This window comes from Garra rufa, chromosome 10, assembly GCF_049309525.1.
Source record: "Garra rufa chromosome 10, GarRuf1.0, whole genome shotgun sequence".
NCBI lineage: Eukaryota > Metazoa > Chordata > Actinopteri > Cypriniformes > Cyprinidae > Garra > Garra rufa.
In genome coordinates this window covers 13,249,058-13,272,508 of record NC_133370.1, presented here as the reverse complement: position 1 = coordinate 13,272,508, position 23,451 = coordinate 13,249,058, and the positions used below count along the sequence as shown (strand labels likewise).

General features: G+C 37.4%; 3 protein-coding genes across 3 annotated transcripts in view; 2 read left to right on the top strand and 1 right to left on the bottom strand.

Annotated features, from left to right (window-relative positions):
- Positions 1-9,023, bottom strand: part of myo10 (myosin X) — a 55,798-nt gene extending 46,775 nt beyond the window's left edge. Inside the window, exon 1 of the mRNA XM_073848491.1 lies at positions 8,661-9,023. Within this exon, the coding sequence (XP_073704592.1) occupies positions 8,661-8,681 (21 nt within the window). The 5' untranslated portion in view covers positions 8,682-9,023. The remainder of the gene's footprint in view (positions 1-8,660) is intronic.
- A 399-nt stretch (positions 9,024-9,422) lies between these two features.
- Positions 9,423-12,822, top strand: LOC141343713 (E3 ubiquitin/ISG15 ligase TRIM25-like). The gene is made up of 6 exons (XM_073848341.1): positions 9,423-10,049; positions 10,229-10,324; positions 10,530-10,763; positions 10,874-11,033; positions 11,312-11,371; positions 11,762-12,822. The coding sequence occupies exons 1-6, from the start codon at positions 9,459-9,461 to the stop codon at positions 12,310-12,312; spliced, it is 1,692 nt and encodes a 563-aa protein (XP_073704442.1). The 5' UTR covers positions 9,423-9,458; the 3' UTR covers positions 12,313-12,822.
- A 1,066-nt stretch (positions 12,823-13,888) lies between these two features.
- On the top strand, positions 13,889-22,459 carry LOC141344471 (uncharacterized). Its single transcript, XM_073849364.1, has 12 exons — positions 13,889-14,559; positions 14,733-14,828; positions 15,039-15,272; positions 15,390-15,549; positions 16,945-17,004; positions 17,425-18,077; positions 19,402-20,073; positions 20,252-20,347; positions 20,548-20,781; positions 20,902-21,061; positions 21,202-21,258; positions 21,686-22,459. Exons 1-12 carry the CDS (start codon positions 13,969-13,971, stop codon positions 22,237-22,239), a joined length of 3,567 nt encoding a protein of 1,188 aa, XP_073705465.1. The 5' UTR covers positions 13,889-13,968; the 3' UTR covers positions 22,240-22,459.
- Positions 22,460-23,451: the final 992 nt, after the last annotated feature.

Sequence of the window (23,451 nt, the reverse complement as noted above, 5' to 3'; positions counted from 1 at the left end):
TAAATAGAGCAAGAAAGAATGGAAGATGATTTTATCAATGGGACCATTATGTTACTCATTGTTTTCAAGGAATCTGACTTTTAAAGATGACTAATTTTGGTAAGCAGCATGAAACTTCTTGCCATTGCAATACGGATAATTTCGCATGAAGTTTTTTGCGTATTAACAGTCAATGTTTACTGTCTAAAAAGAAATCAACTCTGTACTGGATTTACTCTGGATTCAAATTACTTTAAAAACACAGAGTCAGCCCCATCAAGTTAGCAAATCTCTAACCCACACAAACAGGAAGTTGTTTTCCTCCCTAAACCAAGTTTATCTCAGGAATTCTGGGCTTCTAATCCAATTCACCATCTCTGCAGTAAACCAGGATGCACAGTGATACCGTTTCCCAACTTTTGACGCAAACGCTTAATGGTGAACTCGAGAGTCCTGACAGTCCCATTTCTAGAGAAACACGTTAAGAAATTAATGTTAGGAAACTTCTGAATTGTTCATTGTTTTTTAGTATGAGTGGATTTACAAAAAGTAGGACAAAAACGCCTCTAGACGTTTGCTAAATCTTACAAAACCTCACTTTGGGGACATCCAGGAATGCGTTTATGCTGGTTGAGGCATTGAACTTGAGTGTGTGCATGTGTGTGTGTTTCCTTGACAGAAGCATATTCGAGTTAAGCAGCTTTGACTGTCTCTTGTGTTTATCTGCAAACATTAGATGATTACAACCGCTCGGCCAGTTTATGACTGCAACACACACACATTACCGTTTAAAAACACTCCAATCATATTTCATTCATAATTTTCTCTCTCTAGTCAAAACTACTACCATGCTGATTTCCAACTTTTCATACCTTTTGAAAGGACACAAAAACCTTGATGCATTTACAAGCACTTTAAAAGTCTGATTTCAGCAAAAACATGTCATGTAAACGCTTCCTTCCAACCGAAGACTGGCCAATTCAGTTTTTGCAAAGTTAGTAAAAATTCTGTCCTTAAAATATATTAATACTCATTATGTTATTTGACTACACAGAAACACCAAGAGAAAAACAGAGAAAGTGTGAGGAAAAAAAGACTTTGTACATTTTCTAAAGCTTAGGGCTAATTAGATTTGTAACATTTTGAAGGACCAAGGCTCACCAAGGCTGCTTTCATTTTAATCAAAAAAGTAAAAACAATAATATTGTGAAATATTATTAGAATTTAAAATAAATGTTTTCTCCTTTTATACATTTTAAAATGTTATTTATTCCTGTAATGGTTAAGCTGGATTATCAGAAGCCATTACTCCAGTCTTCAGTGTCACATGATCCTTCAGAAATTATTTTATAATGCTGATTTGACACTCAAGTATCCTTTTTGTGGATTTTCAGAAATTTTTGATGAGTAGAAATAGAGCTTGGCAATATACCGGTTCAAATGGTAAACCAGTTTGAATTACGTACACAGTATGATTTTTTTTTTAAAAGCTGCCATACTGCTACAAGTCATGCTTAAGTCATGAATTGAGAGGAGATCCCTGTTAACTTCATACACTTATGACTAATAATTAGAGATCTATAACTGGCCAAATAAACCAACTCTAAGTGGCTGTATACAGAAGTCAGAGACGCTGAAGAAGAACGTAAAGACGAGAAAATACTGTAGCAGGTAGAGCAAGATCACTGTTCACGATGCGCAAAATATTGGAAGAAAATCCTAAATACTGAACTGGATTGAGGGGTTTATATGAATGTATCTCTGAGGGAAACTGTCTGTCTTCAGAAAAGTTTAGATGGCATTTTCTTTTCACATTACCTCAATATAATGTAGTATTTAAAAGAGCAATGATGCTTTGTTTACAGCAGTAGCTAAGAAAACGCTGTATCGCTGCTGTTCCATAAATGCCACCTGCTGTCAGAGAGTGAATTTGCATCTCATTCAGTCCATCTGCTGTTTTTGTTTCATGCAGATGTTTTATGTAGCATAATTTCACAAAGCTAAAGTCAGGCCATTCAGTTTTTACTTTAAATTTTGAAATTATACAGCCTTTTTTTCATCAAAACCGCTCATACTATACAGTTCAGGCCAAAAGTTTACATACACTTTGCAGAATTTGTAAAATGCTAATTATTTTACCAAAATAATGTTATTTTTTTATTTAGTACTGACCTAAATTAGATATTTTACATAAAAGATGTTAACATATAGTCCACAAAAGAAAATTGTTGAATTTATAAAAATGTTCAAACGTTTACATACACTTGATTTTTAATACTGTGTTGTTACCTTAATAATCCACTTAATTATTTTTTTTTTTGTGATAGTTGTTTATAAGTCCCTAGTTTGTCCTGAACAGTTAAACTGCCTGCTGTTCTTTAGATAAATCCTTCAAATCTCACAAATTCTTTGGCTTTTCAGCATCGTTGTGTATTTGATCCCTTCCCAACAATGACTGTATGATTTTGAGATGCATCTTTTCACACTGAGGACAACTAAGGGACTCATATGCAACTATTACAGAAGGTTCAAACACTCACTGATGCTCCAGAAGGAAAAAACTATGCATTGAGAGCAAGGGGTGTAAACTTTTGAACAGAATGAAGATGTGTCCATTTTTCTTATTTTGCCTAAATATTATATTTTTTTCCATATAGTATTGCCCTTCAGAAGCTACAGAAGATACTTACATGTTTCCCAGAAGAGAAAATAAATGAAATTTACCCTGACCTTTAAATTCAAAAAGGTTTCACCCCTGGCTTTTAATGCATAGTTTTTCTATCTGGAGCATCAGTGAGTGTTTGAACCTTCTGTAATAGCTGTATATGAGTCCCTCAGTTGTCCTCAGTTTGAAAAGATAGATCTCAAAATCATACAGTCATTGTTGAAAAGGGTTCAAATACACAAAAATGCTAAAAACCAAAGAATTTTTAGGACCTGAAGGACCTGAAGAACAGTGGGTTGTTTAACTAGGTATATGTACTCTTTGCAATCTGATTCATATAAAGGCACAGTCATGGAAAAAAGATGTTTGGTCAAACCGCCCAACGCTAAGTAAAAAGTCTTTATAGTCACTTTTGATTTAACTGAATGCGTTTGATTTAATTTAATGCATTCTTGCTGTAAAAAGTATTAGTTTCAAAAAATAAAAAAATCTTTCCTGACCCAAAACTTTTGAATGGCACTGTACATGTCCGCCAGGTCTTCTGGCCAATATTCACTTCCTGTGCTAAAACAGATGGCTCAAGGGACTCACAGATTGAAACAGCTACCAAGTATCCAACTAAAACATCACACACGCACAACTGATGCACAAAGACTCCCAAATCAAACATCACTGACTCTTTCTAATTTTGTTTCATGTTCAGATGAAAGAAACCCCTCACTTTGAAGTTAAAAACTGCACGGTGCGCATGCATGTCTGAGTGTGTCCTTGTATTGTGTATCTAAACTCTTAAAATAATATCAGAGTTTTGGAGGGCGGTCAGGCGGGGCGGAGTAAAGGATGAAACAGACCAGAGTTACTCTGTAATCTCACTGCTGCTTACCGAGCATGTTTAGAGCTTACCACACACACACACACACTTCTCCGTTGCTCTTTCTCTGTCCCCCTTTCTTTCTCTCATTTGGCTGCAGGAAGTGAGGGATCAGATATCGTTTGGGTCAACAGGAAGGCAGGCCAGTGATGAAGGGCATTCCTGCATACTTCGAACCCAAAGACCCAAACTTCAGCTCTCTCACACGCTGGGCTTGGCGTTCAGAGTCAGTCCGGTCTCCTAGACTTACAACCAAACTTATTTCACCAAGCAACCCCCCTCAAACACACTCACATATACACTGCATTGCCGCCTGACCTACTTTTCCAAAGCACTCTCGTTTTCCCCCTCTCTCGTTCTGTCCTACAGTGAAAAATGTGTGTTTATACTTCACGACGAGAGTGAACGAGAAAGAAAAAGCTGTGTAAACTCACACAGAACAAAGACAAAGACAAAGACCATCTTCGTGCATGTATGTGGATGTACTTTGCACCTGATTGCAGTTTAGAAGCCTCATAGATTGTAATCGTTATGAATCATAAAAGGAAGTCCACTTGTTTTCTTCCTCTTAGTCATTCGGGAACAAACAGACTAATTAAGTATACAGTTTTGTTTTGTTTGCTAATTGACATGACTCAAGATTAAATGAATAGTTTATCTAAAAAGAAAATTCTGTCATTGTGGACTCATCCTTATTCCAATTCATATGACTATTTCTTCCATAGACAACGAAAGGGGACATTTTGACCTGGTTGATGCTTTTCATGCAATTACAATAAAAGAGGAACTGAAGCTTTCCAAATTCAAAATGCATAAAAAAAGCACCATGATAGTCCAGTCAACTTGTTGAGAAGACATTATATATTATTATAACAGCAATGGCTGTTTGTAAAATAATCATTCTTTTCAGTCAGATCTTTCAATGAATCAGCTGATCCGGTTAAAAAAAAGGTTTGAATGATTCATTCACAAATCTGAGTAATTCTAAAGAAGATTATCAGTTAATACCAATTTCATTTTTTTCTCTTTCTCACTAAAAAAACATCAACATCATATGACTTCAGAAGACTTGGAATATCACACATGAGTCATACGGAGCAGTTTAATGGCACTTTTGCTTTCTTTTAAAATCTTGAAAGCTCTTGTCCCCATTCATTCAGGACTTAATTCAGAAATACTTCTGTTGTGTTTCAAGAAACAAAGATAGTATAGAGGCTGGAAACAACAGAAGGGTTAGTAAATGATTTTCATTTTTTTGGAGAACTATTTGTAACAGAAACATAAAACACACAAACCCTTTAAGAACAAACAAACAAATACAAACTCCACCAACGGTTTTCTCTTCCAGTATTTCTCTTTTATCAGCATAAGGGGTTTTCCTGTTCTGAGTTTCTTGTTAAAGGCAGCTTTGAATCACTGCGCTGTGTAATCATTAAGCTACTCACAAGATTTAATGTGTGTGTGTGTGTGTGTGTGTGTGTGTGTGTGTGTGTGTGTGTGTGTGTGTGTGTGTGTGTGCATATGTGTGCGCATATGTGTGCGTGTGTGTAACAAGAAGGATTACCTGACACCAAGCAGATGAAGAAACCAGAGGGGGTACATGACCGAGTATGTGTGAGGTTACTTTTCCACACTTTAAGGACAAAAATTGTCTCCAGAAGTTAGTTAAACGTGACAAAATCTCCCTTTGGGGATGTCAGAAGCATTCCCAAAGAATAAAAAAAATATATACATTTAATTACAAAATACATATACGGGCCATTCTACAGAATTGGTCCAAAGTCAATCTTCCAAAAAAGGTACACATTTCTAGTAATTGTGCAGTTAATTCTTATATTGTATTTTCAGAATGTTTTGGAATATTTGTCCTCTCCCCAAATTTGTCACTACCGAAACACAGTAACATTAATTTAATTAGAAGGGTTTTATTGACCTACTGATACTTTTCTTGCATTTTGAACAATATTTCAAATGTTATTTATGAGATTTGTTGAATTTTGAATCCAATTTTTCTTAGTGAAAGGCCAAATCATACTGATCATACATGATCATACTGATTTCAAAGTTAAGGATTCATTCGTTTAAATATAAATTGAACCAAAAACTATCATAACATCTTATTTGATAATTCAGTTTATTTTTTGATAAAACATCCCATGTTTCGGTAGTGATGATTTTATGAGATAACATCCAAAAAAAAAAAAAAAATGTTGAGTTTCGGTAATCAGCCAATGGACTACAACATACACTGTTTTGGTAGTGACATGAAGTTACATAAAGTTTCATAATTTACAAAGAAAATATATATTAAAAAAATTCAAGAATCAAAAAGATACTTTTAAAAACAACAAAAATACAAAAATTATTTAAATATAATTTTTATAAGTTAAAATTCAGGGACTAGGGTTTAGGACAGCCACCTCCCAACAGATAAAATATGATTTTATATTAAGCTTACTAATAGTTTAAGTTTTAGTAAACATCTAAGATTTTAATACTTAAATGTTTTTTAAATGTGTTTTTTGGTTGTGGGACAGCAGTTTGCACCAATTCTGTAGAATGGCCCATATGTAATATTCTTATTTTACCAATAAAAATATTCTCCAAAACAGTAGAACTCTGTGGTACTTCCTCATTTAAACTAGGTAGATATGTGTATAGAGTCTCACGGCTGTTGTAAACCAGGTGCTAAATAAGCTCCACCCCTTTGTGTGTTTTATTATGGCATTCAATTTGACTTAAGCACTTCAATAACCAAACCCTTTGTGTGTCTGCTAAAATATTAACAATTTACCAGGGAAAAAAAAAAGACGACGACAACAGTTATAATCTAATTCGTAGTGCATGAGACCTCACAATTGCACCCAAAGCATAGGACTTTTGTTTCAGGGAATAGACTAACCTGCACTGTTTGTTTTCCCAGAGTGACACTCCTCTTCACTAAAACACTGTCAAACAGTATCTGCGACTCTGATTGGCCAGTTCACAGGAAAATAAAGAGCTTTACCTTTGAATAAGCTCCGCCTTATAGTGACTGCAGAGAGGCAATAGCCTCAGCGACGCTGCTGTGCAAACAAAACCATACACAAACACACCTAAAACAAAACTGACATGCCGGGCCATAACTGCAAACAGAAATGTGTGCAACCAAAAAGACAAAATACGCAGCAGATTTGTAAGCATTAGGGCAGACATGGAGAAGAACAGTGTGTGAGACAGAAATCACAGTCTCTCCGTCTGAGGTCAGTCATGTAGAAGAGCAGTGTGTGAGACAGGCATTCACAAGCTCAGCTCTTCCTCACATTCCGCACGCATGTTTCGGCTGAATCTGTTTCTCTTTTTAAAGACTACTCCTTTTGTCCAGAACCGATTCGCAGGCTAGATACGCAGCAGCAGGCCGATATTTGACACTACTGTGTAAAGTTGGTGCAGTTGGAGCCTACTCTCCTCTCTAACCATCTGAAACTCTAATATAAAATCTATGTTTCAGAGCTGGTACAGGTAAGCATGTTTCATTGAGATGATTTATTTCATTAGAGTCACACCTTCACAGGTGAAAAGCGCAATCCTGAGGACTAATGATCCACCTCAAGCCAACATTAGAAACCTTCACTTGTGACTCATGTGGCGCTGGCTCAAGGGAGCGGCTCATGCTACTGATCATCATCACAAATTTCACAGTCAAGTCACAAGGAATGAATAATACTATTGTCTCATTTCCATCAACGTCAGTCCTGACGAACGTTACACAGAACTACCTTTTGGCAACACTCCCATGTATTTTTTTAAATTTATTTAATGTGCATACTATAATATTTTCTAACTGTGAAAATTCTAAAAATGACAATTATTTTAAAAATTCAATTAAATAATTTAATTTAAAATGTCTATTTCTTCATGTCATTTATATCACTATAGTAAATTTTAAAAAAGTATATTATTATCAGTGTTTGGTAAGTTACTCTAAAAACTACTCAACTAATTACTAGCTAATTTGTGACCCTCGTCCACAAAACCAGTCATAAGTAGCACGGGTATATTTGTAGCCAATAGCCAACAATACATTATAGGGTCAAAATTATTGTTTTTTCTTTGATGCCAAAAATCATTAGGATATTAAGTAAAGATCATGTTTCATGAAAATATTTTGTAAATTTCCTATCATAAATATGTCAAAGATTTATTTTATTAATAATATGCATTGCCAAGAACTTCATTTGAACAACTTTAAAGGCGATTTTCTCAATATTTTTTTTTCAAATAGTTGTATCTCGGCTAAATATTGTCCTATACTAACAAACCATACACCCATGGAAAGCTTATTTATTTATTATTTATATCAAAATTGACCCTTATGACTCGTTTGCAGTCCAGGGTTATATTTGATCTTCAACAGTGTAATTAGATTACTGTACTTATTACTCTATCTAAAAAGCATTGCATGCCTTTTTACTAATTACTTTCTAAATCCCATATCACCCTCAACCAGTCGAACAATACAAGAACAGACATGAAGTTTTTTTTTTTATCTAATAAAACAAATTATATAAAATTGCACAAATTATTTGTAAACTGACTCAGGTATTTAAAGGAAAAAGTTAACATTAAAACATGAATTTTAACATTAGATGTTACATTATTATTTTATACAGAATTGTTCTACAGTCATAACGTGATTAAATTACAAGCAATCCCTTACTTTACTTTTTCAAGGGAAAAGTAAGTAAATTACAGTAATTAGGCTATTTATTTAGTAATGCATTACACCCAACACTGAGTAGTATTATTATTAATTATTGCTATATCTAATAACTGTCATGATGTTTACAAAGTTGTCACTGATGAAACACAACTTATTAATTCAGCAAGTGTACACTTCTAATAATAGCTACAGGATGTAGAGGAGGAAACAAGAAGAAAGGTAAGGAAATGCCTGAGAGTTCCGCTGGGAACGACCCAAACCGTTCAGAAACGGGCCAGTGAGAGAGATGTGAGGGAGATGTTAAGCAACTTAAGCGTATAAATATAGAAATACACAGAAATGCAGATTTGTTATTGTGTTTAGCACATATTTTGTTCTCTGCAACAGAATAAGAACATCCTTGTTATACCAACATGAAAACATTATTTTCATATCCAACTTACCTCGGTGAAAAAGTTATCCATTGTCCTTATAATTATGAGTCTCTGAGGTCTTCATAAGAGTCAACAAGCCCAGCCATAAGTGTAACACAACAGAGTGAAAAGTGTCATGCAGTCCCTCACTGCATCTCACTGATCTGTAGACCACTTAAGTTTCTCTCTCGCAGAGACGCGTCTTTGTTTCAGACCATACAGATGTTGGAAACTATCATATGTCCCGCTGCCAGTCGCCAGAGCAGGAAAAAGTTTAATCTTCCCTGAGCGCAGTAACACCGGGGCTCCCGAGGCGCACCGTGACGGGATATAAAGACGCGGTGCGAGGTCACTTTGTATGCCGGTGTGACACGCGCCTCGGTAAACAGCGAGGGTTTCGTCTCCTGCCAAGTTTGCAGTGTCTCCGCTGAGTCGGCTGCTCGCGGTCTGTTGACTCCGCCCCCTGCTCGGTTTGAATGGCAAAACTTCCAAGAGAGCCGTAGACTCGCTCACTCCTCCTGCTGTTCCCGTATCGAGGGCGCACGGCATAATCTACAGATCATTTCTGTTGATAAACTGCGTGCAAAACTCAACCAAAGTTAAATAGAGAGTTCACATCAGAGTGTTAATATACTAAATTAAAATTTCAATTCCAGAAAATACGTCAATTGATGTGTGTGACATCTATCTATCGTAGTGGTATCGTACTGCTCTCTAGTGGTCGTGTTCAATATCAGAATCAGGAAATGTTTCAGTTCAGAGAAATCGAAACTAAACTGCTGTTGAACTGTTGTGAATGTCTCTATATTTGTGAGTGCGTTCGGTAAAATGGCAGAATCCAGTGTTTCTTTGGCTCAAGATCAGTTCAGCTGTTCAATCTGTCTGGATCTACTGAAGGATCCAGTGGCCATTCCCTGTGGACACAGTTACTGTATGAGCTGTATTACAGGCTGCTGGAATCAGGAAGATCAGAAGGGAGTCTACAGCTGCCCTCAGTGCAGACAGACCTTCACTCCAAGACCGGTTTTAGGTAAAAACACCATGCTGGCTGAAGTGGTGGAGAAACTCAAGAAGACCAAACTACAAGCTGCTCGTCCTGCTCAGTGTTACTCTGGATCTGGAGATGTGGAGTGTGACGTCTGTACTGGGGACAAAAAGAAAGCCACCAAGTCTTGTCTGGTGTGTCTGGAATCTTACTGTCAGACACATTTTGAACTTCATGAAGAATTTCACTCTGGAAAGCGACACAAAGTGATGGACGCCACAAGACGACTGCAGGAGATGGTCTGCCCTCAACATGATAAACTGCTGGAGATTTTCTGTCGCACTGATGAGCAGTGTATATGTTATCTGTGTATGTTGGATGAACACAAAAACCATGACACTGTATCAGCTGCAGCAGAGAGGACTGAGAAACAGGTATGAACTCAGAATTTATGCTGCATATTATTTTCATAATCACATCTCTATGTAGTCAAAGATCATTTATAAAACATTTCTCATTAGGATCTAACAAGACTTTTGTACTTGAGGCAGTTTAATCATTTATAGCATGCAGTAACATCTATCAAATTAATGATTATTTGTTTTTCTTACAGAGACTATTGGGTGAAATGCAGAGAAAATATCAGGAGAGAATTGAGGAGGGAGAGAAAGAGCTTGAGGAGCTGAGGGAGGCCGTAGAGTCTCACAAGGTTTGTTTTGAGCAGATGAACAACTGTCTGCTGAAGATCTGTTTCAGACTCAGTTAGGACTCTCCTCCAGTCAGTCATTGAGGAGCCAGTGCTGGAGCTCTTTCAGTCCCACTGAAGCCCACTGTGAGGAACAGGCTGTATGAGGTAGCAGTAAGAGCTGAGTGAATGGACTGATTCTAATGCTTCTCTCTGTGTGTCCTAACAGCGCTCTGCACAGGCAGCAGTGGAGGACAGTGAGAGGATCTTTACTGAGCTGATCCGCTCCATTGAGAGAAGCCGCTCTGAGGTGACACAGCTGATCAGAGATCAGGAAAAGGTTGCAGTGAGTCAAGCTGAAGAACGACTGAAGCAACTAGAACAAGAGATTGAAGATCTGAGGAGGAGAGATGCTGAGCTGGAGCAACTTTCACACACAGACCATCACACCCATTTTCTCCAGGTAACAGACAAACAGGACAGTGGTCTTCAGGCAGGGAAGAGATTGTGTTTTCTGTCAAATGTTTCTGTGTCTTCAGCTGCTGTTTCTCTTGTGTCTTTGTGTCTGTGTAGAGTTTCCAGTCTCTCCCTGTTCCTCCTGAATCTACAGACTCACCCAACATCACTGTCAGTTCTCGTCTCTCTTTTGATGATGTTAGTAAATCTTTGTCTCATCTAAAAGAAAAACTTGAAGATTTCTGCGGAGAGGAAATAGAAAAGATTCATGGTAAAGGTAAAGCACTGATCATTCATTTACTCTTAGAAATAAATATTACAAAAGGAGACACTTAGTAGTCTCTGTGAACACCTCACTGTCTGGGCCCAAGACACTCACTAGCTAGTAGTGACTGCTGCTAAAGCATCCTTTCTTACCTCTCCTGCCTCCTATGCTAACAGTTGCTGGTTTGAGATCTTGAGTTTGAGGCTGGGACAATGCATCATCTACCACAAAAATACAAAATGTATTAAGATGCATGTATTAATATACAACATGTCTGTTGATTTCCATAGCAAAATATATTGAGATCATACCCACCCCTGAATGCAAGACAAAGGACGAGTTTCTACAGTGTAAGTTAAACAAGCAAGGACACATTCACAAAACACACTTCTTCACATTCAGATAATGATATTTAAGGTTGACCACAATGAAAATCTCATCATCTGATAACAATAGTCAGTCGAACTGTTTTCTATTCAGTTTTGGTGCTTGTCCTTTTGGTTAACATACATAAAATGTCCCCACAAGTGACTGTAAGCTGTGCTTGCTTAATTACTTTAAGCTAAATTTGGACGTCGCTTTGGAGGCTAGAGTTTAGAGAGAAGCATGTGGTTAGTGTCTATTGAAAGTTTGCAAAACAATGTCACAGCACCTTGTTTTATTGTTTTACAGTTGATTTATGTTAATATTTTAAATTGAGATTTCTTATTTAGGTGTGGATTGTGCTTTGTCTCCATCAGATTTCTTCCAGTTTACAGTGGATTCAAACACAGTACATAAAAACCTCCGTCTGTCAAAGGGGAACAGAGTAATTCAATATACTTCTAAGAAACAGCCGTATCCTGATCATCCAGACAGATTTGATACATTGAAGCAGGCGTTGTGTAGAGAGAGTGTGTGTGGACACTGTTACTGGGAGGTTGAGTGGAGTGGTTGGGTGGATATATCAGTGTCATATAAGAGCATCTGCAGGAAAAGTGAGGACAATGATAATAATGACACCAATGACATATGTGAGTTTGGATATAATGATCAGTCCTGGTGTTTGTTCTGCTCTGACTCTAGTTGCTCATTCTGGCATAATAATAAAGGGACTGATCTCCCTTTAGTCTCCAGCTCCTCTAGAATAGGAGTGTATGTGGATTACGGTGCAGGTACTCTGTCCATCTACAGTGTCTCTGACACAATGACCCTCATTCACAGAGTCCATACCATATTCACTCATCCTCTCTATCCTGGGATTGGGATTTATGATGCATCAATTGTGAAGCTGTGTGAGATATCAAAATAGAGGATGCATAGATTGTGCAAATAATTCTGGCATACAGCTTACAAAACTGCTAAACTAATGCTATTAAAAGCAAGTGCCTTAGATATTATTGAAACTGAAATATTTAATCAGATTGATTTAATAATGTGTCACGTTTCTGTCTGTTTTGTCATTGGTTTTTTTCCCCATTTGTCTTCCCCCTGTCATTTTGTGATCATTTGGTTTAGCCCTCGTTTGTGTATCACCGTCACCTGTGTTTCATTAGCTCGTCATCTGTATCACCTGTGTCTTATGATTAGTATGTCTTTAAAAGTCTGTCTTTGAGTTCAGTTCCCTGTCGGTCTTTAACGTTGAATGTCGTGTGTGTAAGTGTTCCTGCCTGTTCTTGCATTGTTCTTCTTGAATTATTATATAAAATATATTGTTAATTGTTAATCTTGTCTCTCGTCTCGTCCTGCACACACCCCTGACATAATGGTTCTAATAAATAATAGGGCGTATTATTTGTGCAACAGAAACTGTAAAATAAAATGTTTTCAGACAAGTTGTTGCACTGTATTATATTATTATTGCAACTAATATTATTATTTGTTGCAATATTATATTAGAGAGAAAAATACTCGTTGTGGATAAGAAGGAACTGAAGTTCTTTGTCATGGGAATTCTGCCTCTGTACTGCTTTGTTTCATCATATATTCTTCCAGAGTAACCATAATGTAACTGGTATTTGTAGTAGGATTATATTATAACTAAAGGTATGCATTATACCTTATTAACTTTCTAAGTGTGAGACCCAAAGTGCTAGGATTGTGCTAGGAGTGTGTTAAAACATGCTAGAAAGTTAACTTACTAAAAGCATGCTAGAAAAATTATACCAATGTACTAACACCTTTAAAACACTAGCATTGTAAAACTTGCTAGAAATGTGTGTGCAACATGATAAATTAGCTAGCATTGTGTTAAAACATGTTAGAGTAATGGCAGTAAAATGTCAAATCATGTTAAAATGTGCTGTGCTTTACATGCTAAACAAAGCTAGAAAGATAGTAAATCATATGTTAGCAGCATGCTAGAACATACTAGCAATCTTTTGAAACTTGTTATAATTCTAGCAAAATGCTAATATATGTTAGCGATGTGTTAATCATGCTAGAAACATAAAGCAATAAACTTAAACTTTATTTTAAACTTTCAGAAAAGGCAAAATCAAAGTTTGTCTTGATCAAACGTTACTTTTAGCTTTTAATAGATGGATTAAAGGATGGTTGATTGTTTTGCATGTATTTACTTTTTTTTAGCTATTTGATGACTCTGTGATGATTCTCTTTAACATTTTAATGATGTTTCATAGTGTAATTATGAATATTAAAAGAGGTCCATAATGTGTAGCCTATTCTCTTTTGTGCTCTTTTGAGTATTTCAGCGTCCAAGTGAGATTCTAATCCACAGGAAGACTGAATGAACTTTGAAGGGTGTTTACAATAATGTGAGGGGGCAAAGGTCACTTATACATTTCTTCATATGTGAACTTTAGTCTAACCACTCCTAGCTTTAGTGTTTTAGTCTTTTTGACTTCCTGCTCAATCTTGAAGTGAAATTCAACAGGCTTATGTTATACTTTTCTTGGGGTTAACTACTTTTAATTTTTATGGTGTATATGTATCTGTGTTCAGTACAATGGCAGAATCCAGTGTTTCTTTGGCTCAGGATCAGTTCAGCTGTTCAATCTGTCTGGATCTACTGAAGGATCCAGTGGCCATTCCCTGTGGACACAGTTACTGTATGAGCTGTATTACAGGCTGCTGGGATCAGGATGATCAGAAGGGAGTCTACAGCTGCCCTCAGTGCAGACAGACCTTCACTCCAAGACCTGTTTTAGGTAAAAACACCATGCTGGCTGAAGTGGTGGAGAAACTTAAGAAGACAAAACGACAAGCTGATCGTCCTGCTCAATGTTATGCTGAACCTGGAGATGTGGAGTGTGACGTCTGTACTGGGAACAAAAACAAAGCCATCAAGTCTTGTCTGGTGTGTCTGGAATCTTACTGTCTGACTCATTTCGAACATCATGAAGAATTTCACTCTGGAAAGCGACACAAATTAACTGATGCCACTACACGACTTCAGGAGATGATCTGCCCTCAACATGATAAACTGCTGGAGATTTTCTGTCGTACTGATGAGCAGTGTATATGTTATCTGTGTATGTTGGATGAACACAAAAACCATGACACTGTATCAGCTGCAGCAGAAAGGACTGAGAAACAGGTACGAATTCAGAAGTTATGATGTCAGGTGACTTCATAATCACATAATCAAAGATCATTTTAAAACAGTTCTTACTAGGATCTCATGAGGCATTTCTACCTGAGGCAATTAAATTGTTTAAAGCATGCAGTATAAAAAAATTTCAGATTCATGATTATTTGTTTTTCCTGCAGAGACAATTGGGTGAAATGCTGAGAAAATACCAGCAAAGGATCCAGGAGAGACAGGAGGAGCTTGAGGAGCTGAGAGAGGCTGTAGAGTCTCACAAGGTGAGTTTTGAGCAGAAGAACAACTGCTGGCTGCTATAGAGCTGTTTCAGACTCAGTTAGGACTCTCCTGCAGTCAGTCAGTGAGGAGCCAGTGCTGGAGCTCTTTCAGTCCCACTGAAGCCCACTGTGGGGAACAGGCTGTGTGAGGTAGAAGTAAGAGCTGAGTGAATGGACTGATTCTAATGCTTCTCTCTCTGTGTGTCCTAACAGCGCTCTGCACAGGCAGCAGTGGAGGACAGTGAGAGGATCTTTACTGAGCTGATCTGTTTCATTGAGAGAAGCTGCTCTGATGTGACGCAGCTGATCAGAGATCAGGAAAAGGCTGCAGTGAGTCGAGCTGAAGAACGACTGAAGCGATTGGAGCAGGAGATTGAAGATCTGAGAAGGAGAGACACTGAGCTGGAGCAACTTTTACACACAGACAATCACACCCATTTCCTCCAGGTAACAGAGATCTGACAAATAGAGCAGGGGTGTTTAAAAAAGGAAAGAGCATGTTGTTGCTTAAAATGTATCTGTGTCTTTAGCTGGTGTTTCTATTGTGTCTTTGTGTCTGTGGAGAGTTTCCAGCTTCTTTGCGTCCTTCCTGGATCTACAGACTTACTCAGCATCACTGTTAGTTCTCGTCTCTCTTTTGTTGATGTTGAGAAATCTGTGTCTCATCTGAGAGAAAAAGTGAAACACTTCTGCAGAGAGGAGATCGAAAAAATTCATGATAAAGGTAAAAGCACTGATCATTCATTTAAAGAAATAGGTGATGCATCAGTCTCATACAGCAAGGCTTTATCATAAAGTCTGGTTTATTCTGTCTTATTTTCAACACAAGTGTCAGCTTAAAATTTAATCATGACCAAAATTATAGACTGGTGAGCACAAAAGTAGACACTTATGGCATAGTATTCTCTGTGAACAGTTTACAGACGACACAGAAGAAATGTTTTTATATAACTGGGGTCAGCTGGTAAGGGCTGTGCAGTAAACCTCACTGCCCTGAGCTCAAGACACGCACTAGCAAATGACGCTAGAGGCTGTGATCTTTAGCATTCTTTTTCTTACCATGCCTGCCTCCCATGCTGACCGTTCCTGGTTTAAAGGATAACTATTGCCAAAATGCAACCTTTTTTTTTTACTGTAAATGAGACAAACATATATCTAAAAGCATAATTACGACAAACGAGCCGTTTTTAAGATTGACCGTGATTTCTTTTGTGGTCAGTGGCAGGTGAATGAGATTACTAGGGGCATAAATTTAAGCGCATCAAAATCGATATTTTTACAACACTAAGAAGGCTCGACACACCATGAAACTTTGCTCGAAGTATCGCCTGGGTCTCTACACATGAACTCGAGCATTTAGAACATTGTTTGTGTACACAGAGTTTACTAAAAATAAAGGTTTTGAACAACTCACTTTCACTGTTTGAGTTTCCGCTCGCGGCCGTCTTGCCAGTCAAGAGGTGTCGATCTCCGAATGCGAGGATGGATAGCTCCTAAAGCATATTTCCATATAAATGCACGGCTAATTCGTTGTTTTGTCGCAAGTGAAAAACAATATTAACCTTCTAGTTGTAAAAAGAGCCTCATGTAAGCCTAATATTTCGTCCTATGGAGTCCATTCATTCGCATCCGGAGATCGACACTTCTTGACTGGCAAGACGGCTGCGAGCGGAAACCCAAACAGTGTAAATGAGTTGTTCAAAACCTTTCTTTTAGTAAACTCTGTGTACACAAACAATGTTCTCAATGTTCGAGTTCATGTGTAGAGACCCAGGTGATACTTCAAGCAAAGTTTCATGGTGTGTCGCGCCTTCTTAGTGTTGTAAAAATATCGATTTTGATGCGCTCTAATTATGCCCCTAGCATTCCCATTCACCGGCCACTGACCACAAAACGAAATCACGGTCAATCTCAAAAACGGCTTGTTTGTTGTAAGTATGCTTTTAGATATATGTTTGTCTCGTTTACAGTAAAAAAACAGCCCAGGTTGCATTTTGGCAATAGTTATCCTTTAAGCTGAGTTCAGTTCAGTCTGAGGCCGAGACAATGCATCATCTACTGCAGAAATACAAAATGTATTAAAATGTATGTATTAATACACGTCTCTTGATTTCTATAGTAAAACATACTGAGATCATTCCCACCCCTGAATGCAAGACAAGAGATGAGTTTGTGCAGTGTAAGTTACTAAACAAACAAGCAAGCAAGCACACACTCACAAAACATACTTATTCATATTCAAATACTGATCAACAAAATATGGCACAATTAAAATCTCTGTTATCAATAGTCAGTCAAACGGTTTTCCATTCAATTGTGGTGCTGTAAGTAATTGTCCTTTTGAATACAATACATAAATGTCCACACAAGTGTCTGTGAGCTGTGCTTGCTCAAATACTTCAGATTAAATTTGCACGTGTCTTTTGAGGCAGGAGTTTAGAGAGAAGCATGTGGTTAGTGACTAGTTAAAGTTCACAAAGCACCTAACAGTGTCACAGCACCTTGTTTTATGTTTTATTGTTTCAACACGGTTGGTTTATGTTAAAATTTTAAACTTAGATTTCTTATTTAGATGTAGTTTGTATTTTGTCTCCATCAGATTTCTACCAGTTCACAGTGGATTCAAACACAGTACATAAAAACCTCCATCTGTGTAAGAAGAACAGAAGGATCACTTACACTGACACAGACCAGCGGTATCCTCATCATCCAGACAGATTTGATACTTTGGAGCAGGCGTTGTGTAGAGAGAGTGTGTGTGGACGCTGTTACTGGGAGGTTGAGTGGAGTGGTGAGGTTGATATATCAGTGTCATATAAGAGCACCAGCAGGAAGGGGGGACATGATGGTGATCGTAATAGTGATGATAATGATTATGATGATGTTGGTGAAGGTGATGATGGTGATAATGATGATGGTGATCACGATGACAAAGAGGACAAAAATGAAGACTATGAAAAATATGATAACAATTATGACACATGTGAGTTTGGACGTAATGATCAGTCCTGGAGTTTGTTCTTCTCTGACTCTAGCTGCTCATTCTGGCATAACAACAAAGAGATTCAATTCCCTGTAGTCTCCAGCTCCTCTAGAATAGGAGTGTATGTGGATCATGGTGCAGGAACTCTGTCCTTCTACAGCGTCTCTGACACAATGACCCTCATTCACAGAGTCCAGACCACATTCACTCAGCCTCTCTATCCTGGGTTTGGAGTTTATGATGACTCAGTTATGAAACTGTGTAAAATATCAAAATAGAAGATACATACAGTAGATTGTGCAAAAAATACTTTCATACAGATAACAATAAATCAATACTATAACTGAACTTATGCTATTAAATGCAATTGCACTAGATATTATTGGAGGTAAAATTTTTCATCAAATTAATTTATTATTTATAATTTATATATTAATGGCTAGCAAATAATTTTGTGGTGCCTTTTTTGGTCATTATCATTTGTGGTCATTATCATTAGTATTGTTTATGGATGTATTGTTAATTTTATGTTTGTTTTTTTTTGTTTGTTTTATGTTATGTTTGGATTGTGATTCGTTGTTTTTTTGGGACCCCCTAGAAAACGAGATGATACATCTCAACGGGTTAATCCTAATAATAAATGAAACAATTAAATGAGGTGATGATACATGGGATATATTATTAAAGGGAAAAAGATTTGTTTTGATGAGAAAGGAACTGAAGTTCTTTGTCATGTGATTTCTGCTTCTTTATTGCTTTGTCTCTATATGCATTTATAGATCTTACAGAGTAACCATAATTTAGATGTGGTATGATGAAAAAAAAAACAGTCATAAAATTTGTAATGGTTTTAGTGTTTATAATAGGAACTGTATTGGTTTTAATGAAAACTAATTGTCCCTGTGGGTCTTCACTGGTTATGTGTTGCCTTCTTTTGGCATGTTAAAATCACTAAATCTGAACATGACAATGACATAAATTATAAACCAAGTATGAAAAATGTCCAGAGTTTTCATGTAAGTAGATCTTTAACAAAAATTTAATTTGTACCAAGGGGGCGTTTTGCAGCTAAATCAGAGCAGGCAGTTTCTTTATGGAACCATTTATATAAAAAGGTTCTTCTATAGCATTGTGAAGCACCTTTATTTTGTGCATCTGGCTGGGGGGTGTTTTATCTCACTAAATATGTTTGAGAAAAAAAGTCATCCTAAAAATATAATTACAATTTGTCAATAACTTTCTATCTACAGGCCCTTCTGTTCTCTTTTCATATATAACTGTGATGTTTTAGAAAACAACAAGCATGGGGGTGCTTCCCCCCACTCTACTCTGCTAGTAATGTGCTAAATGTGCCGTGTACAAAATCATGGTATCAGAAAAAAATAGTATGTTAAGTTTAAAGGGCACTGCAAACTTCACCAGGAATGAGAAACTGCACCATTAACTAAATGAACTTTGAGAGGGTATTTGCAATAATGCGAAGAAGCAAAGGTCGGTCAAAAATATCTTCTTGTGTGAACTTTAGTCTAACCACTCCTAGCTTTAGCGTGGTTTATTACCATCCTTTTGAGTTCCTGCTCAGTCATGAAATGAACTTCAACAGGCTTATGTGATGCTTTTATTTGTGTTTTACTACTTGTATTTTTATGGTATGAGCTGCTGTATGTATCTGTGTTTAGTAAAATGGCAGAACCCAGCATCTCGGTGGCTCAGGATGAGTTCAGCTGTTCAATCTGTCTGGATCTACTGAAAGATGCAGTGGCCATTCCCTGTGGACACAGTTACTGTATGAGCTGTATTACAGACTACTGGGGGCAGAAGGGAGTCTACAGCTGCCCTCAGTGCAGACAGACCTTCACTCCAAGACCTGTTTTAGGTAAAAACAACATGCTGGCTGAAGTGATGGAGAAACTTAAGAAGACAAAACTACAAGCTGCTCGTCCTGATCAATGTTACTCTGGATCTGGAGATGTGGAGTGTGACGTCTGTACTGGGGACAAAAGCAAAGCCATCAAGTCCTGTCTGGTGTGTCTGGAATCTTACTGTCAGACTCATTTTGAACGTCATGAAGAATTTCACTCTGGAAAGCGCCACAAAATGACTGATGCCACTACACGACTACAGGAGATGATCTGCCCTCAACATGATAAACTGCTGGAGATTTTCTGTGGTACTGATCAGCTCTGTTTATGTTATATGTGTGTGGTAGATGAACACAAAGACCACAACACTGTATCAGCTTCAGCAGAGAGGACTGTGAAACAGGTATGAACACAGTTATGCTAAATAATAAATGTCTCTAATGTCTCAATTTAAAATAATTTTAAAACGGTACTTAATAGGGACAGATAATATATCCATTTCTCCACTTTTTTTTTTTTTACTGTCCTTTGTGACATTCTCTGCAAGGACTAATGAAGTCTATGTTGACTATACTATATAGAGACATCTGGAGGACACACAGAGAACAAACCACCAGAGAATCCAGGACAGACAGAAAGAGCTTAAGGAGCTGAGAGATACTGTAGAGTCTCACAAGGTGAGTTTTGAGCAGAAGAACAACTGCTGGCTGCTGAAGAGCTGTTTCAGACTCAGTTAGGACTCTCCTGCAGTCAGTCAGTGAGGAACCAGTGCTGGAGCTCTTTCAGTCCCACTGAAGGAAACAGGCTGTGTGGGGTAGCAGTAAGAGCTGAGTGAATGGACTGATTCTAATGCTTCTCTCTCTGTGTGTCCTAACAGCGCTCTGCACAGACAGCAGTGAAGGACAGTAAGAGGATCTTTACTGAGTTGATCCGCTCCATTAAGAGAAGCAGCTCTGAGGTGATACAGCTGATCAGAGATCAGGAAAAGGCTGCAGTGAGTCGAGCTGAAGAACGACTGAAGCAACTGGAGCAGGAGATTGAAGATCTGAAGAGGAAAGACGCTGAGCTGGAGCAACTTTTACACACAGATGATCACATCCATTTCCTCCAGGTAACAGAGATCTGACAAACAGGACAGTGGTCTTTTGGAAGTAAGAGGCATGTTGTACAGAGATTGTGTTTCTATCAAATATTTCTGTTTTTAGCTGGAGTTTCTATTGTGTCTGCGTAGAGTTTCCAGTCTCTCTCTGTCCCTCCTGGATCTACAGACTCACCCAGCATCACTGTCAGTTCTCACTTCTCTTTTGATGATGTTGGTAAATCCGTGTCTGATCTAAGAGAGAAACTGGAGCATTTCTGCAGAGAGGAGATAGAAATGTTATCTGGTAGAGGTAAGCTTTACATTTTCTGACATGTATAGCATATTGAAGAATTCATACTTAAATAAAATTATTTACGTATGAAATAAATAATTACAACTAATTTAAATTATTTACTATATTTACTATAAAGTGTCTGTTTGCTTCCATAGTGGGAAACATCAACATCATTCCCTCTGAACCCGAGACTCATGAGGACTTCCTTCAATGTAAGTCTTAATGATCATACATGTACATAAAGAGAAATACTTTAGTTCTAATTACATTTCATTAGTCAGACTAAACTGTGCTCCACACATCACTCTTGATTTGGCAGAAAATTCCTGTTTTGGCAGAGACACGTTATGTAAAACTGACCTTTGGCTCAACTGTACATTTTGTGACAAAGCTACAAAAAAGAAAGGGAAAATAAATAGAAAATGTGAATTGATGTTTTAATAATAAAAAATAACTAGCAATAATTTCTGGTCAACTCCAAACACACACAGCTACACCAGCATGTTGCTGTGATGACGTTGATAGCAGTGAGGCAGATGCTGTAAATGTAAATCTAAATTTATTAGACCTCTGATGCTTTATTTTTATATTTGAATGCATTGCTTGTTAGATGCTTATTGTATGTTTTATCTTCATCAGATTCCCGTCAGCTCACCTTTGATCCAAATACAATGAATAAAAACCTGTTACCGTCTGAAGAGAATAGAGTGATTAAATACACTTGTGATGAACAGCCATATCCTGATCATCCAGACAGATTTGATGGTCTTCCACAGGTGTTGTGTAGAGAGAGTGTGTGCGGACACTGTTACTGGGAGGTTGAGTGGAGTGGTTGGGTGGGTATATCAGTGTCATATAAGAGCATCAGCAGGAAGGGACGGGGAAAAGAGTATGAGTTTGGTTGTAATGATCAGTCCTGGAGTTTGTACTGCTCTGACTCCAGCTGTTCATTCTGGCATAATAACAAACAAATTAAACTTCCTAGAGTCTCCAGCTCCTCTAGAATAGGAGTGTATGTGGATCACGGTGCAGGAACTCTGTCCTTCTACAGCGTCTCTGACACAATGACGCTCATTCACAGAGTCCACACCACATTCACTCAGCCTCTCTATGCTGGGTTTTGGGCTAACAAATTTTTCACAGGACTAACGTTTTTCTATTCAAAAGCGACACTCTGTGATCTAACAATATAGGTTATATAGACTTTCTACAAATGATACAATCAAAGATATTCTCAAGATATCATTGCCTTGTTTTGAATTTTGACATTTATTCTTATGTTTACTTTAAATATTATCAATATAGCATTAACTTATTTATTCACTGATTTTATTAATCACTTGCAATGATGTTTGTTATTTGTTATGTATGAAAGTGTCTTTTAAATGGAAATAAATGCATTTAAATGAACTGTGATAAATAACATCACACCCATTTGTGGCTGTCATAATCTTATTCTTTTGGTTTTAGCAATTTCCGGAAATCCCTTACATAAACAACTGACCTCTGATTATCATTATTAAAACAGAGGGAGTGCACATCATTTTTACTCAATGGAATTACAATTTAAAGATTATTTGTAACATTACTTTATCAAGTGAGAATCTTATTCTGTAAGCACTGGCCTACATCATACAAACCCTAAGCATGTGACTACAGAACCTTAAACACTCAACAACTTATTTGTATATCTATGTCAAACTGAGAGAAAATGAACACAAAGAACACTGAGCAACAGCTTTCCTGTTGCTGTAACAGCAGAGATGGCGCTAGCAACACAAAGGCCCTGGGTTAGATTCCCAGGGAGTGAATGAACTGATAAAATGTATGCATGAATGCAGTGCAAGTCGGTTTGTGCTAAAGTGAATGCCAAATGCATAAATGTAAATGTAACTTACACTTAAAGGGTCACTCATTCACAATGAAGAACTTAGAAGGCTTCAGATATTTGATAATCCTGTGTAGCAGCTGATCTTGCTGATGTAGGAGCCATATTTATTCATTGATTAAGTTTAATTGATTTATTTTTATTTCAGTCATGATTTGAATAAGGAAATTTAGTGGACAGTATCTCCGCCTGTCACATGGAAGACCAGGGTTCGATTCCCTGACGGGGAGCCATCCTGGCCCCTAATTGTTAATGCCAAGACAGAACAATTACCAAATACAAAATATTCAATGGAGCCAAAATACATATAACCAAGTACAATCTTGTCATATGTTCAATAAATCAGAGTAAATATTTCCTAGTGCATTCTTTAGAACAAATACATTGTATTCTAGTCAGTGCATAAGTACAATGTCCCCTTTTTTTTGTACAATTCCCATGAACCCCCCAAAGTCCATGCCATGCTATGTACATTTCATAAGAAGGAGTCCATTGGGTGTGAGCGTAGTGCAAAAAT